Below are 17,544 nucleotides of genomic sequence, written 5' to 3' on the forward strand. Positions count from 1 at the left end.
CTCTCTCTCTCTCTCTCTCTCTCTCTCTCTCTCTCTCTCTCTCCATCTGTCTCTCTCTCTCCATCTGTCTCTCTCTCTCCATCTGTCTCTCTCTCTCCATCTGTCTCTCTCTCTCTCCATCTGTCTCTCTCTACTCCTCTTACTCTCTCATTCTGCTCTTCTTGTTCAATTTCTCTGCACAAATATTGATATATACAACATACATTGACCTGAGGGCAACTGGAGAATATACAGAGTTAAACTTAATTTAGATACAAATAATAAAGGCCAAGTGAATAGTCTGATATATACACAGTAAGCCTTGTATGTAATTGTGTGTGTGTGTGTGTGTGTGTGTGTTAAAACTAATGAATTAGTTCATTAAGAATATAATTTTATTAGTTTGATAGACAAATTTATGTGATGCCCTGAAGATGTTCTTCAATTCTATGATGCTTACTAAAATTTTACCTTTTTTTGACTTCTCTTTTGCTTCTCTCAAAGTAACTACAATCAAATGAAATTAATGCCAGTGTCATCCACTTTGAATTTTGCATAACATTAATGAAAAGAAATTAATTTTTAACATTGTTTTTATGTTTAGGTGTGATAGTTTTTTGTGTGACAAAATGTATTCTCAAGTAAGAGAAGATAGTTTCTGAAAATAGTTTAATTAGAAATTATTTCTTTCAGCTCACTATCAAGTGCAAAATTCTATTTAAAATCACACAATTTAATTATGGGATAAGTGCTTCTATCTGCAAGAATCTGCATGTGTGTGTGATTGAACATTAGGGTAAGGATTAAAATAAAATCAGTTAATATTTTAAGCAGTGAATAAAGGATATGGTTGTCACCTATGTTTTTAGTTATGTGCCATTGAAGCATTAAAAAATATCTAACCATCATTATTTGGTAATGTGATAATAAAGCCAGAAGTGATATTCATATGAAAATGTTACCAGCACCTTTGTGTGTTAATAACTTCCAAGAAATTATAAAACAATAATGAGAAAATAAAAGCAAAGAACAAAGCATGGAAGGGGGGGGGAACCTGATAATTTTATTAAAATTCATAATTGTGTACATGCATATGCACATGTTCATATGTATACACATATTCTTATGCCTGTGATGTGTTGCAGAAAGCAAATTATATTCTATTTTTTCTTTTCTCTTATTTCTTATTTTCCTGTCATTTTAATAGGGACACGTTATTCAATTTATTAGATGTCACAACATTTTTGTTAAGTAATGGAAAGGAGGAGGGGGAAAAAAAAGAGGAATCAAGATAGAGAAGAAAATTATATTTACTAGAGATATGTTGTAAAAAGAAATCATTTTCTATTTCACATATAAATTCATGCATCCCTTTATATGAAGTTTTATTTCCATTGTATATTGCATTATTTGAATAAAATAATGTGTAAGTTTTAGATATTTTATTTTTCTGTTCTAAACATATTGAAGGATGTGTAAAGAATAATACAAATCACTAGTACAAAAGTATATGTGTAAAGGCATATATTTTATATGATCAATTTCAGTATATGTTTTATATTAGATGGCTTCCAAGCTAGAAGGCAATCTTAATTAAAAAAGTGAAAAGAAAAATAGCTAGCTAGCTTAATAGCTATTTTGACAGAATATTCAAGTAATTAAAGTAAAAATTATATAGTGGCCATCACAGGTAAAATATCTTACCTGTTTATACTTATGCTGTTATATTGGTCTATGTACTATCTGTACTGTTAGAAAGGTTTAACAAATAATTATTTGTTGAAGGAAACCTTGTAAATTGAAGTGGATGAAATATTTACTCCTTCCCTAACAAAAAGTTTTGTTGTCACCACAGTCTTAACTGAACTTCCAAGGCCTCCTTTGAATTTATTTAGTTATCATTTGGACATGGATTCTAAAAGTAGCATTTTTTTTATAGGTTATTCTATTTATGTATATCTCTGGAATTGAAAATTGACTTTCTTGAAACAGTGTCTTTGTATCCAAGTGTAATATATATAGTTGTCTTTTTAAGGCTTCCTAAACAAAGATCATCCATAGTCTCTCAAGTTTATAAAACATATCTTGGAACATCGTCATTTAGTTCTTTTACTTATGAAGTGTGGCAAAAGCTACAAATAGATTTTTGTCAACAACTATTTTCCTATGGAATATAACTTGGCATTCAATTAATAAAAAAGCACAGTGGAGGAGTTTCCATATATTGCAGTTAAATCTACTCCGGATCATATCCTTCCATCTTATAAAAGTGTATACATAGAAAATATAGTCATTGATGTACCCTAGAAAGGTCATGATATATTCTTTTCTACTCTAGGCACAAGGCCCGAAATTGTTGGGGAGAGGGCCAGTTGATTAGATTGACCCCAGTATGCAACTGGTACTTAATTTATCATCCCCCAAAAAGATGAAAGGCAAAGTTGACTTTGGCAGAATTTGAACTCAGAATGTAAAGGCAGGCAAAATACTTCTAAGCATTTCATCCAGTGTGCTAACGTTTCTGCCAGCTCACCGCCTTAAAGGTCATGATATATTGATATGGAACTAAAACAACACATAGCTAATTAAATTTTGCCACTACTCCTCATGTCTTCAATTCCAATCTCAGTAAAGTGAAGACAAGGATATTTAAAGTTTCTAATGTAATAGATTATTTTGGTTGGACATGGCCAGTTTAAATGCTAAAGGATTAAACATATTACTGTCAGTTCTCCCCACTCTATATTTCGTAGACAAAGTGTTTACTCATGAATTTCTCTGTTGTTTTCAAATTAGAAATTATATAACTAGATAAAGTCGAAAGGAGTTGTGGAAGAGAATGATGTAGAAAAATCAAGGCTGGAAAAATACATTCTTCATTGTGCTGAGGATGTTGAAACTTGTAAATAACAGTGGACTTTGATTAGGATATCTTTGATTTCCATTGTCACAGGCTAAATAAAGGATAAGGAATAATTTCAATTTTTTTTTATTTATGGGAGATGGTATATTTAAGATAAAATTCTATTATTTATTTATTTATTTTTGGGGGGTTTTATCTTCATACATATTCATATAAAATATTATTTAAACAAAATCAAATAAATTGTTCATTATCTTTCTGCAGCAAATATTGATAAATAAAATTTCATTTCCAGACCAACCTCAATATTTTACTTCTCTTTTATTTATCACTTGAGCAATCTTTCATTCTTACCGTAATCATATATTTAAAATATCTTCGGTTTTGGTTTATTTATGGGTATAGGTTTTGTTTTCTACATTTTCTTTTAAATGAAATTATTACAATATAATTTATTTTGTTTTCAATTAAGTTAATTCTAAAAGTTTATTTAAAAATCTTGTAATTACTTTGTTAATTATAAATTGCCTGCACTTAAGTGGGCTTAAATCTGAAGGGGGATTTTTATTTTTAGTCCCATTTGTAGTTATATAATAAAGGATGTGAGGAAAATTGTAAAATATCTTTGTTTTACTCATGGGACTTATCTACAACAGTTGTTTCCTGTTCTCAATATTTTGCTGTAATGAACAACATAAGAAATGTATTTAATATAATAAATATGCCTGTAGATGACTATTTAATGTGTAATAGGCCATTATGATGCATATTCTTCTTGATTTAAACTTGTATTTTATCTATGGAAGATGGATCTGAAAACATTGATTCTATCTTTAAAAAGGATGATTTCAACAATGTTTATGTCTCTCAATGAGCTGCTGAGAATATAGATTGTATCGATGGGAATTCAAGTGTGAGCTTTGTTTTATGTTCTTTGAAAATAATGTATTCTGATATTATTGTATATTTAATTTTATTCTTTAGATAGCTCATTTATTAATCAAACATTTTTGTATGTGTAAATTCTGAATTATAAGTTTTATTTTATTGAATTTATAAAATTTTTATGCCTTCAGTTTCTTGATATTTCTTTTCTACTAGAAAACCACCAACTCCTTACCTTAGCAATTCTTATCCACTGCCACCATTAGTGTCTTGTGTTGTTGCATATATTTCCAGGTTTTTAAATTTATTTCTTAATTGTCAAATAAAACTAAACTATGGATTACTTCAGTTCCTGATTTAAAATTATACTTTCTGTAACAATATGTTTCTCCATTTGGACCTCAAAATAAAGTAGTGTTTTGGATAAAAACAGAGAATATGAGAATGGTGTGTGTACATTTATATTAATTAGTAAGTTATTAACTGTGTATGTTGTATAGCTTTTAAATTGTATTGTTTTTAAAGTTTAAGTTGTGGTTTATATTTATTCCTCAACAAACAATACTAGTTACCAAGCCATACCTGTTCTTGAGTGACAGCTAAGCTTATTTATTATTGTATCTAGGGCCACCTTCAGTCATAACTGACTATTAGCCTGTGCACTTGGGAAGTTCCTCTTCAAATCACAGGAACTTTTGTAAAAGACTATCATTTGCCCATGCATACAAGTCACTTGTCTCTGCTGATATCCCTGAGAAAGGCAGGTTGATACAGCTTGGCATTGATGTCACCATAGGCATTGCTGTCAGAATGTAAAAGACCAAAACATGACACGAGACATCTTGTCTGATGCTCTAACAGGTCCACCAGTACATCATCATCATCATCATCATCATCATCGTTTAACGTCCGCTTTCCATGCTAGCATGGGTTGGACGATTTGACTGAGGACTGGTGAAACCGGATGGCAACACCAGGCTCCAATCACCCTGGATATTTTTTTATTGACCCTGGAAGCATTGAGTACACTTGAGAACCTTTGTATTGAGAGTTTTATCCTGCCACTTTCTTTTCTTAGAATTTTTCTTAGGCAGGAGGAGAGTTGGGGGTGAGGATGATGACTTGGGCTGTCCCTGCAGTCATGTAGCCAACATGTGATGACATGTCATCAGCAATGCAAGCATTTTAGGACAACGTAACTTCTAAGATATTCAAAATTGCCTGCAATTTTCAGCTCAATCCTTCAGGAGGTACTGTGTGTAGTGTTAAGATACAAACCAGTGATATGATATATCTCCATTGCTCATAACACTCACCAGCATGCCATCAGGAAATTGGTGCACCATATACATGAAGATGGGTAGACAACCATATTTGACTAAGGTTTTCCACAAACCGCCATGTCACTGTGTTAGAGGTTTTAGAGAAGTCAACAAGGGTTATATATAAGGCCTGATTCTACTCTGTGTACTTCTCTTGGGTATCTTTCTGTAAAGTTCATATCAGTAATGCTTCTTTCACGACGAAAGTCACATCTTCTGGCAGGAGATTGTTAGTTGTGAGATTATGAGTGAAGTGATTCAGGAGTTTTCTTGCCATGATTTTGCCAGCTGTTGACAAGAGGGAAATAGCTGTGTGACTATTACATATTTGTCTGTTCTTATACTGGTGAATGATTGTAGTATTTTTGAATTCATAGGGAATAATGCCTACTGATAACATCAAAGGAACTAAGTTAGTTTTCCAAAGATTGTTTCCCCATAGTTGGCTTATATTTCAGTAGGAATTCAGTCAGCACTCACTACTTTATTAAGAATGGTTCAGGTTTTAACAAAAGTGGGAGAGATGAAAAGTTGCTGAGCTACTGACAGTAATTTTTGTGATATTTCCCTATCAACAAATCATGTACTTTTGAAGATAAGTGGAATAAAAATTCTCTTACAAATAAGAGGCAGTGGTGGGAAGGACGTCTGGCTATAAAAACAATGCCTCAATAAAATGTATTTCAACTATCTGCATTATCACAAATGTGTGGTAGTTTAATTGTATTGCTGCAAAAAGACAAATATCAGTGATTCAGCTGAAACAGTATGAATTAAGATTTGATTGTAACAGTTTTGATTATTAACATACTATGTGTTAAGATAGTGAGCTGGCAGAATGGTAAACACCCCAGGCAAAATGCTGGCAGAATGGTAAACACCCCAGGCAAAATGCTGAGCAGCATTTCATCCATCTTTATGTTCTGTGTTCAAATTCTGCTGATGTCAATTTTGCCTTTCTTCCTATCGGGATTGATAAAATAAGTACCAGGTCATTGAGGTTGATGTAATTGACTTACTCCTTCCTCCGAAATTATACTATGCATTAAGGCAGCAAATGGGCAGAATCTTTAACATGCTGGTTAAAATGCTCAGTAGCATTTCATCTGTCTGCACATTCTGAGTTCAAATGTGGTTGAAGTTGACTTTGCTGTCATCCTTTCAGGGTTGATAAAATAAATACCGGTTGAGCACTAGGGTCAATATAATCGATTTATCCTTTTCCCAAAATTTGAAACCTGTATACTATGTTTTACATCAAATGACACTGGTTTTATATTTGTCTTTGTTGTTGTGCTATAGCTAGTGAAACCATGATGAAAAGTTGTTTGGTCTGATGACTTGTTGTAAGCCATTACTCTATACATATTTCAACTGGAGTTGGTTTTTGTATGGAGTAGGGAATATAATAAATCTTGCCTGTTTCATTTCAGCAACTATCCAATCTGTTGTTATATTCCTGTGGGTTCTAGTGCTCACTACATAGAGGTGGTCAAGGTAGGCTGGGTCATGACCAGTTATTGCTGTTCTTTTGTGCTTTCCTGTCACGGTGTTCCTCCTAGCATTGTTTGGACTAAATAAGCTACTGATGCTGCTTCTGTTTTATGTACATAAGCTTAGTGTATTTGGTTCGGATAAATGGATAATCTTGGGATAGCACTGTAATAATGTTCTGGAGTAGCTTGTAGTAGTAGGCATGTTATAGATAGGCACACATGACCCAAATTTATAGAATAGTCTGTATAGCTAATGGATAAACCCAGTGAATGAGACTTGAATTTAGAAGTAAAGAACTTGGAACTAAATATTATAATTCTTTTATTCTGGTTTTCTAAACAAGTTCTGGCATCTTTCCTAATGTGAAATCTGTTTATTTCCTAAATAAAAATAACCTTGTTTTAGAATGTTAACTCTGCTTGGTTGGGTTCTTGTTTTGAAAGATTTTACAGGATTCTAGAAATAAGCCTGTAAACATATATTGTTAGTTTGAAAATTACATGTCTTCATTTACTGATATGTTAATATTTGGCAGCAACCTGGATGTCTGACCGATTGAAGTGAATAAATAAAAACAATAATGATGAAACAGTTCTGTAATATCAATAATTGTAATATTAAATAAGTAGTTGAGAATTGTTATATCACTATACTATAATAAAAGGTGAGGCTGGATTTATGCTTAGGAGTCAATCTTTCTGTTTATTTTGGGGGCAGTGGGGTACTGAACAGAAGTTGTGGTTTATCTTTTTACATTCTGAGTTCAAATCTCATCATGGTCATCTTTGCCTTTCATTCGTCTCAGATCAATAAAAGTACTAAGATTGATTTAATCAACTACAACCCTCCTCTGAAATTTGTGGCTGTGTGCCAATGTGAAAAATCAATAATCAATATGTTCATTCATAGTTTGCTTATCAACATCAAAGTTTAAGACCATGGAAACAGGAAATTTGTTAAATCTCTTGAAATTTTTAATATTTTTCATTAATGTCCTAAATAACATTTTCTTGTTAAAATTATATTTTTCCTATTCAGAAATATTTACTAAAAACAAAAGCTTCTGATGATACAATTTATTTCACAAATACTTTTTATTGTTTTTTTAATTTCATTGCTATTTCTCTGTGAACTACATTGTATTGAATGACAAACTGTAGTGTATAAAATCACATATGAGGTTCTAATAGAAACTCGAAACATGTGCTTAGAGAGTTTATGTTGTTGGAAAAAGACTGCAGCAGTTAGAAGCTGGACAAACAGTCCCTGGTGAATTCATTTAACTTAATTAATAAAAAAAAAATTATTTAGTTGCTTTTCATTTTGATTAGTCAACAGATAAATCAATTGCAAATAGGAAAAATATTTTATTATTTACAATGAATGTTTTTGCATTACTCCATTGAGGTATAACACATATTCCAGAATATGTTTATTGTTTGTGGATGGAGAATGATTTAACATTTTTGAAAGATATGCCAGTAAGCCAATTTCACATTGAAATCAATGATAAATCATTGTGTGCTAATGAAAGATGGTTGGAATATTCATGAGGTCTACATTACTAATGTTTTGAAATATATCACATCACTTATATTAATTATACTCTTCCTCCTTGCCACCACTCCAAAGTTTGTGTCTTTGTATAATTTCTACTTTTAATTAAAATATATTTAAAAAATACATTAAATATTTTAGTAACTCAAGTTTATTAAAATAATCGAGAAGTATGAATTATTAGAGTGTCTGACAAAATGCCTTTTGGTATTTGTTTCTGGTCTTTATGTTCCAATTTCAAATCCTGCTGAGATCAACTTTTTCTTTTATCCTTCTGGGATTGATAAAATAAAATCTCAGTCAAGTGCTGGAGTTGGTGTAATTGGCTGTCCCCCACCTGTCAAAAATTTCTGACCTTGTATCCCAATCAGAAACAATTATTTGTAGTATGTATTCTAAAACTAAGGTGTCACATTAAAAGCATTGGTGTGGGTGCTGGTGCCATGTAAAAAACACTGGTGCTGGTGCCACATAAAAAGCCCCCAGTACATTCTGTAAAGTGGCTGATGTTAGGAAGTTGCTCCAACTAGAAATCAAACCAAAATAGACTATGGAATCTGGTGCATCCCCCGGCCATGCCAGTTCCTCTCAAGCCAGCATGGAAAACAGATGTTAATGATGATGATGTTGCAACAATATTATGGAAAGAAAATCTCAAATCAAAGACTGACTCCATATATCTTATAAATTAATGATATCTTCCCTACTGTTGCTAATTTCAGTTTAATCATTAATATCCATGGCATTTCTGATTATTGAACAATAATAATTGGCGTTTATAATCATTTAGTTAACCCAATTCATTGTTAATTAATAATTAGTGACAAGCAGTGTTAATACCAAAAGATAATTTCCATATCCAACTAACATGGATGTCTTATTAGAACACCAAATACTGCATTATTAGTCTTGAGAGATACTCTCATTTAGGCGTTTAGTGCAAATAAGCATATGCATAGATCATAGCAGATGAAATTTGTTAGTCACGGGTGCTGGAGTTCCCATATTATGTGGTTTTGGTCTTTTGGATCTCCTCAGTGGGAAGCACTGGTCACCTCATGCCAGTTAGTATTTGGTGTTCTAACAAAGCATCTATGGTAAGTTGGATATAAAGATTACCCTTTGGTATTAATTCTGCATCTGTCATTGATAATCAATTTTAATAAGCCTGCTGGCTATTTGCAACATCAGCATCTGAAAAAATGCTGAAATTCTATATATCGTGGCATCAAGATCTGACTGGCATGGTGCTTCTCACTGAGGGAGTTCAATAGACCAAAATGATGTTATGTAGTAATTCTGGTGCCCATCACAAACAAATTTCTTCTGCTACAATCTATGCATGTGCTTTTATGCATCAAGCTTCTAAAGGAGAGGATCTCTTGAGGTTAATAACAAATTGTCCGGTGTTCTAACGAGGTATCCATGTTAAATTAGATATAAAGATTACCTCATTATTGTTTCAATTGAACTGAACTCTTAGAACCAATGCTTTGCTTGAATATCACCTAACATGGTTATAAGTGTCTAAACATTGATTGCTGATAGTATTTTTTGTCAGAAATAAATCATTTTGATATTATTGGGCTGTTATAATCATTTATGGTGCAAAAATGATTGTTGTTAATTTTTTTTTGTCTTTTGTTGAATATTTTATGCAGGGATATTCATCGTCAGTTACTCTTAAACTAAAATAGTCTTGTGATATTTAATTTCCTATCTGATATTGTTATTTTGCTATTTGCTACTAAGAAATAATAATCCAATTCTTGCATCAATTTACTATATTTTACAAAACTACAGTTTCTTTTGTTTAATATTAAAAACAAATATGTGCAGGTGTTGGAATGTTCTTTGAATTTGGCTTATTTGACTGAAGTAACTAGAATGGTGTAACTAGCTTAGAATGGGAATGTCATGTTAAACCTCATTACTCATATTATCAATAGATTTTGGTTAGGACTTTGGCAGATAAATATTTTTTCTTAATATCATTGACCTGAGAAACATTGTTTTCAGTAATTATTTTCTTGGTTGACTTCTTTGCTTTTAAATTAGGCAGTAATTAGTGTTGATCTATAACTGGCATAAGTTGTATTAATCTGTTGTAGTTAGTGTTGTATGATGGCTATCTAGAACTGTGATCATTTATCAGACTGACATATTTCTTAATCACTATTGCAGCTGTGTAACTATTTAATAATTCACAAATATGTTTCCTATTCAGTGTCTGTGTTGAACATATCATCATCTACCAACACATTTCAACTTATTTAGGCTTGTTGGTTTGGTCGATTTAATTTCACTCTAATTTAATCTTGCTTTAAAGCACCATTCCCCTCTTCTTCCTCTCCCTGGAAATTACTTCTCAGAGTGTTTTTGACAATTGATATTCTTCCATATAGTTGTTGATTAATACTATCTATAGTTGTTAGTTTGGTTGCAAAATATCAGAAATATGTAATTTTTAATTCAATTGAATTTTGTATAAACCCAAACCAAAACTGAATGTTCAAAACTGCCCATAGCATATTTGTTCCCACCTACTACCTTTGTTGCAGTCTGTTTCTCCTATCTTACATTCCTTTGCCATCTCTGTCTCTATGGCTACAGCTGCCATTGGCATATTCTTAGCCAGACTTATCTTATAACATCCACAAGATTACTAGTTTCGATTCAATATTGCTATATCTGCTAGGATACACTGCACAGTTTCATTTAATTATTTAGGAAGATTGTTTACTTTTTCATTTTTGTTCTCAGAAATTAAAAAAAAAAAGTGTAGCTCTATATTTCATTTTACCTTTTCTGTTTTTTTTTAGTTTTGAATTATTTTCAGTTTTATTTTATATTTTTAAAATATTTGTTTCAAATTTTAATTTAATTTTTTTGTTGCTTTTCTGAAAAGTGAATGTGCTGCGAGAGGAAAGCCATGCTTTATTGTAATCTGAAGTATGGTTCATAAAGTTTAGTCACTTTCATGGCCTGTTTTCAAGGAATTGCCAGCCGTTCTGCTATCTATAAGATGAAGATTTAATAAAGTAAAATTCTGTATATATTTTTTTTATGTGATACCTTTAAGGTTTTAAAAGTCTTCAAAATAAATGAATAAATAAACAATTGCAGTGGGTTATAAGCAAATAATGCAAAAATGAAATTAAGAAACAGAGAAAGAAGAAAAATGGAATCCTAAGTATTTCTTTAATAATTTTAGTGAAGGAAAGAAATACATATAAAAAAAAAATTTAAATTATATATTTCTTTTACATTAGATTACATCATTATATTTTAAGGTATGCCAGAAGCTAGCCATTTTGATTTATTTTTCATATTTAGAAATTAATAAGTTTACTAATAAATTGACAGGCCTGAGTTTGAATGCAATCATGTTTAATTAAAGCATCTCTGTAAACTTTCTCTCTTTTGTCTTCATTGCATTGGTGCAATTCACACACAAATGCACATAGAATATAAGAATAACGATTCTTTTGTCATATTGCAGAAATACATTTTTGCTGACTTCCTTTACCTGTACTTTTTGACTTCTATCTAATGAGAATTTCAACATGGTACTTCATTCTTCCTCTAGCTATTAATGAAATAGATAACTAACACACTCTTATTTTATGACGTCTCTATAATTACAAAAGATTGTGATGATGAATATATTAATGGTTTGCTGGCATATTTTTGAGAAGGATGACACTCACTGGAATATTTGAGCTATTTTACAGACTGGTCATGCTCCCCCGCCATCCACACACACACACGCACTGTGTACGTTGAAACATGTAAATGTTTTGTTAATGGGAGACACTAAAGAAACAATTGTTATGTTGAAGTACATGATAATATGTTTCTGAAATGTGTATGAGTTGTTGATTTTGAAATGGCCATAGTCTTTGATAGCTTCATGTTGAGGGACAAACATTTCATTGGGTTAATAATATATGAAATTACTTCCACTCAGTTGCTTGATTTTTTGTGCACATAGTTATTTAGATGAAGTTTTAACCATCCAATAACATAGAAATTAATTCAACTTAAAACTGTTTGCAGAAAAACCTCTTAGCAAAAGAGAAATGAATGTACTCTGTGTAAAGCTGATTTTTCTGCAAAAAATTTAGAAGAATGAAAAATAAAGACAAAATGAGATGTTAAATAGTCTTTACTTACATGAGCATTGCAATAGTATACTAAAACAGCCTATAAATGGTGTGACTTTTAACCTGAAATGTATCTTATTGTTAATGGCATAGTATTCATTTCTTTTTCTTTGATTGTTACTTAGTTGCTAGTCTTTTGTTTCTAATTTAGAATTACGGTAACTATATTTCCAGATTTTCATATCACGTCAACTAAATTCAAAATTAGTCTGATTGTTTCCGTTTAGGAAAACCCCAAGCTCTGCTGCTGTTATCAAGATTAAGCATGAATTTGAAATTTTGACCTCAAACTTATTTCTGTTGAAAGACAAAACTTTTTTCATGATAGTTTCTTTTGTTATCCTCACTCACAGCATTTTTTCCTCCCCATTTATGTGGAAACCTTTATGAAATTTTAATTGTGTCTTTGTTGTTTTGGTGAAACTGAAGAGTCAAAAATACAAATGAAAAGAAAGAAAAAAAAAGATGTATTGAATGACAATTACTGAAAATAGATATGAAAAATAAGAGTGAAAAACTTTATTCCTGGAAAAGATAAGAAAGCTTTTGGTAAAAAACACATTTCAGGCTTTTTAATGAAAGAATAGAGGGAAATATTGCTTAAAAAAAAAAAGCCAGTGTTGTAAAAGTTGAGGAGTAAACAAAAGTTAAGAGATATTCAATAGTGATGCAAGACTAATGTATATAACTCAGTTTAAAACTTCAATCAATTTGTTATATATACCTCCCTTTGTCTCCACTAAGTTTTTTCCTGAATTTCTGTCAGTGATCTGAAGCTTTTAATATATCCCCTTTCTTTGTCTTTTTACCATTCTGCCTTCTCTCTTATCAAGTCCAAAGAAAAGATTAACCACCTGACTATTTGTTTCAAATGCTTATCAGTTCTAGTTTGTTATTATGTCTTATTTTTGGTTGTTTTCTCTAAGTTATCATTACTCTGAGATTGCAGTGTTATTGAATTGCAGTGGAGTGAACGGTGCACACAAATGCAATGCAAAGAGAGAATACCATTGTTTGATAATGGTAAATCAAAATAAAACTTCATGAACCTGGAATTGAAGGAAGAAGAAAAAATTCAACTGTATTGAATAAATAAATCTTTTGAGCTAAAATAATTTTTAATGTGAAAAGTAAAGAATTTCATTAAGCTTTTATAAAGAGGATATAAATAAATCTGATTATAGAATTTCTAAGCAGGAGACTCCAGCTTGGTCAGATAATATTACCATTGCATTTTCTTCTACACAACATGAAATAATAATTGTATGAATTATTTGTCAGCAGCAAGGTGTGGCTGTGATAAGAAGTTTGCTTCCCAACCACATGGTTCTGGGTTCAAACCCCACTGCCCTGCACCTTGGGCAAATGTTTTCTACTATAACCTTGGGCTGACTAAAACCTTGTGTGTGGATTTGGTAAATGGAAACTGAAAGAGACTTGTTATGTGCATGTGTGTGTGTCTGTGCATGTGTTTGTCCTCTACTACTGCTTGACAACCTGTATTAATGTGCTAATATCCATGTAACATAGTGGCTCAGCAAAAGAGACTGATAGAATATATGCCAGGCTTTACAAAAAAAAAAAAAAAAGTAAGTATTGGGATCAGTAATTTTGACTAAAATTGTTCCAAGGTGGTGCTTCAGCATGGCCGCAGTCCAATGAATGAAACAAGTAAAAAAAGGAAAGATAAAAGTGTTTATTTTATCGAATCTTTTGCAGAACTTGTTTTAATGCCATATCCTACCAACACCCTTTTGACATGTTCATTTTATTATTATTATTCTTTTTTTTTTTCCTGCTTTCTAATCTCACTGTAATAAGCATTTTTAATCAGCCACTTCATCAAAACTTTGCAAGGCTGTTAGGCTCCTTAATGCATTTGTGGCCATATTTCTATTGTATATGTTTTTCAATTAATTTCAATTAATTTTGAAAATAATGAAGACATTGGAGGGATTTGATAAACTAACTGTCAACATTAAGCTGGTGTTTGTGTTGAAAATTTCTTATATGAAGGCTTGTTGTAAGGTTTTTAATTTGAATATGAAAACTTCAAAATAGAAGATTTTTCTATCCCTGAACTTAGAGGGTCTCAGGTGTGTTGGCATCAAAAAGATTATGGAAATAAATATATGAAATATAGCTGTTGCAGTATTTTGGTAAGGAATGGTACTAGGTACTTAATAGTTTTGGAACAAAACAAATCAATGTCCCTCCTAATTTTTCTTCTTTTTCTCTTGTACATTACATACATGAATGCAGATATGTATTATATCAAAGTACATGTTTATTTATATTTGGATAGCATTGGTCTGAGGATGTAAGCAGTAATAACTTTAATATACTTCAATAATATGACGTGAACGTAAATATAAAAAGAAGAGGTAATAGGTGATGCTATATAAGCACCCGGTGTTCAGAAGTGATAACAATTTTTAAGATATTTAAGTTAAATATAACTTATGTTTAACAGTTAAAAAAAAATGTATGCATGAAATGAATATATGGCTGAAATGGTTTGCATCTTGTGAATAGATGAAATCAACTTATTGAATAAACAATGGATATTCTTCTTTTGATTATGAGCAAAACAAGACAAAAATTGACTGTTTTCAGTAAGCACAACTAATGGTTTTCATATTACAACAATTGTTTCAAGTGGATTTCTGTATGTAAAATTATCATGAGAGAAAAAAGAAAAAAAGAACAGCAGGATGTACTTTTGATCACAAACATAACATAACAAATGGTCCAATTCTTATTAGTACAACTTGTCTGCTTGGTATATTTATTCATTTATTACTATCTTCAGTTTCTTCAACAAAATAAATCAAATCAGCAGTAGAAAATACCATGGCCACCAGGAGATTGTACTTGTATTCGCAAAGCTTTTTGCTAAGTCAAAATATTTTTCCAATAAGGCAAAGCTATATAGTCTTAAATGCTTAGAAGTGACACCTGTTTTATGTATCTTTCTGTCTATATCTATCAATCAGTCAAACTTGAAATGTATTTTGTAGTGTATGACCCATCAGATGTGTTTCCTATAGACTAAGTCTTGTTTCATTCATAATCAGCAGAACAATATTCCACTGTTAGGTTTGTCCAAAAAGTCATCTTCATCTATATATAAGAAGAGAGTCAGTTCAAGCATAAACCTATTTAGTCACAAAATTTAATGTGGCAGACATGAGTTTTCTGTGTGTGCATACATACATGCTTATGTGTTTATATATATATATATATATATATATATATATATATATATATATGCGTATATATGTGTTTGCATATATATGTATGTGTGTGTATGTGTGTCTCCATGCATGCACACACATATGCACACATAGAGATTTGGTTGATTTGAATTCATTCACAGAACTCTCAGCTCTCCAGTCACTTTTGTAACTTTCTGCCAATTAAATATATGAAAAAAATTGTTTTAACTTCTGTATTATTATCTGCAGACATATACCTATGCGTGTAAGCACACATGTACCAGTGGCCCCAAAATTTCTTCAATTGCTGTCATCATTTTAATCTTAGAATACATTTTGTCTCCAAAATTTAATTGTTTAGGCTGAATATTATTGATTATAAATATACTGGTCAACAACTTTGTGATTACTGGTCATGTTCAAGACTAGTAGCTCTATTTACAACCTTGTATGTAGGAGACTCTATCTGTTTGTCAGTTGGTTACTAAGTCAAGTGATCCTACTTACCGATATGAATACTCAAATACTGTAAAAAAATTAGTTTATATTACTTGTAAATAAGATCTAATTTATGATTCTCATTTATTGTTTGTGGTCATTCTGGAGTATTGTCAGTATGAACTTTTGGGAAATGTAAGCAATAAGAGTTGAATAGGATATAATTACATGCAACAGAACAGGTCATCAAAATCTTATGGTAGAAACACACACACACACACACACTAGTAAAAAACTTATTCTCAAGTTTACCCAACCAATGCCATATTGGCTCATCTTGCTTAGCATATTTCAAGCAATTTGTTTTTCAAGTTCTTTGTAACTATATTAACTGGCCTGAGATGTATTCTCCACACCCAGAACACCATGTATTTTAAATTTTAATGTGAAATTTCCCCTAAATTGATAAGCTAGTTTCATCTGATACTAGTTGACTATAACTTTGTATTTTGTTCCTCTCTCACACATCAGTATATATGCATTAACAATATATACAAATAAAAAGAAAGACTAACCACATATGCCAGTTGATGTATATTTTACTTGTATAATTAGTATAAGTCAGCAAAATTTTCCTTCTTCATATATTTATTGCAAAGTTTGACACCATTGGGGAAAACAATTTTCTCCAGCTTCAAGTCTCTGTCATCTGTTGGCATGTCACTTCTAATTTGCACTTATAGACAAGAGCATAGCATTCCTCTTATTGTGATAACAAGGATCTCTCTCTCTCTCTCTCTCTCTCTCTCCCCCCCTCTCTCCCTCCCCTCTCTCCCTCCCCTCTCTCTCTGTACTGTTTACAGTCATCACTTTTTAAATCTATTTTATTAATATCTCTTAGCATTCTCTTTCTGTTTGCTTGTACTCTGCAACTGATGACTTTTTCTGATTCTTCCAAAATTTTTACGAATAAATCTAAATAGGGAAAAAGAAAAAAATGCAGTAAACATGACATTGTAGACTCCATCAAGTCTATTATGAATCTGCCTACCTGGTTGCAACAGATTTCACTGTGCAAACATTCTCTCCCATGAACAGAAAATATTTGTAATCAATAGAGAAAAATTATTTTGCACAATATATTTTAATTAGCATAGCATTAAAACAATGTGTGTATTTATCCGACAATCATAACCCCAATAACAAAAGCATATCGGTATGTATATTTGCAACTCTGTGGTTATATTCAAATATAGTTTGTAGTATTGGGACTTAGAACCTGTGTTCATGTTTTGTATTATATTCTTACATACATTCCTAATCTTTGTTATAGGAGAGGCGTGAGCGAGAGCAGCAAGAACTTGAAAATGCAAAAGAAATAGCTGATGAAGATTTTGACGGTTTTCCCTGAAGAGTCAGGTATATTTTCCCTGAAGATTTTGGAACAATGTTTCTGTATAACTATTATGATTATTTTTTTATTCCTATTATGTTCATCATCACTGTTTTATATATATATCTATAAATGTGTATGTATATGTACACACACACACACACACTCTCTCTCTCTCTCTCTCTCTCTCTCTCTCTCTCTCTCTCTCTCTCTCTCTCTCTCTCTC

The 17,544-nt window shown here is 31.4% G+C and overlaps 1 protein-coding gene across 1 annotated transcript in view; it reads left to right on the forward strand.

The window, feature by feature from the left end:
• LOC106884432 (26S proteasome non-ATPase regulatory subunit 3) overlaps positions 1-17,544 on the forward strand; it is a 168,365-nt gene that overhangs the window by 144,842 nt on the left and 5,979 nt on the right. The window contains exon 11 of the mRNA XM_014935818.2: positions 17,259-17,344. Coding sequence (XP_014791304.1) covers positions 17,259-17,336 — 78 coding nt within the window. The 3' untranslated portion in view covers positions 17,337-17,344. The remainder of the gene's footprint in view (positions 1-17,258; positions 17,345-17,544) is intronic.

Source organism: Octopus bimaculoides, chromosome 17 (assembly GCF_001194135.2).
Source record: "Octopus bimaculoides isolate UCB-OBI-ISO-001 chromosome 17, ASM119413v2, whole genome shotgun sequence".
Taxonomy (NCBI): domain Eukaryota; kingdom Metazoa; phylum Mollusca; class Cephalopoda; order Octopoda; family Octopodidae; genus Octopus; species Octopus bimaculoides.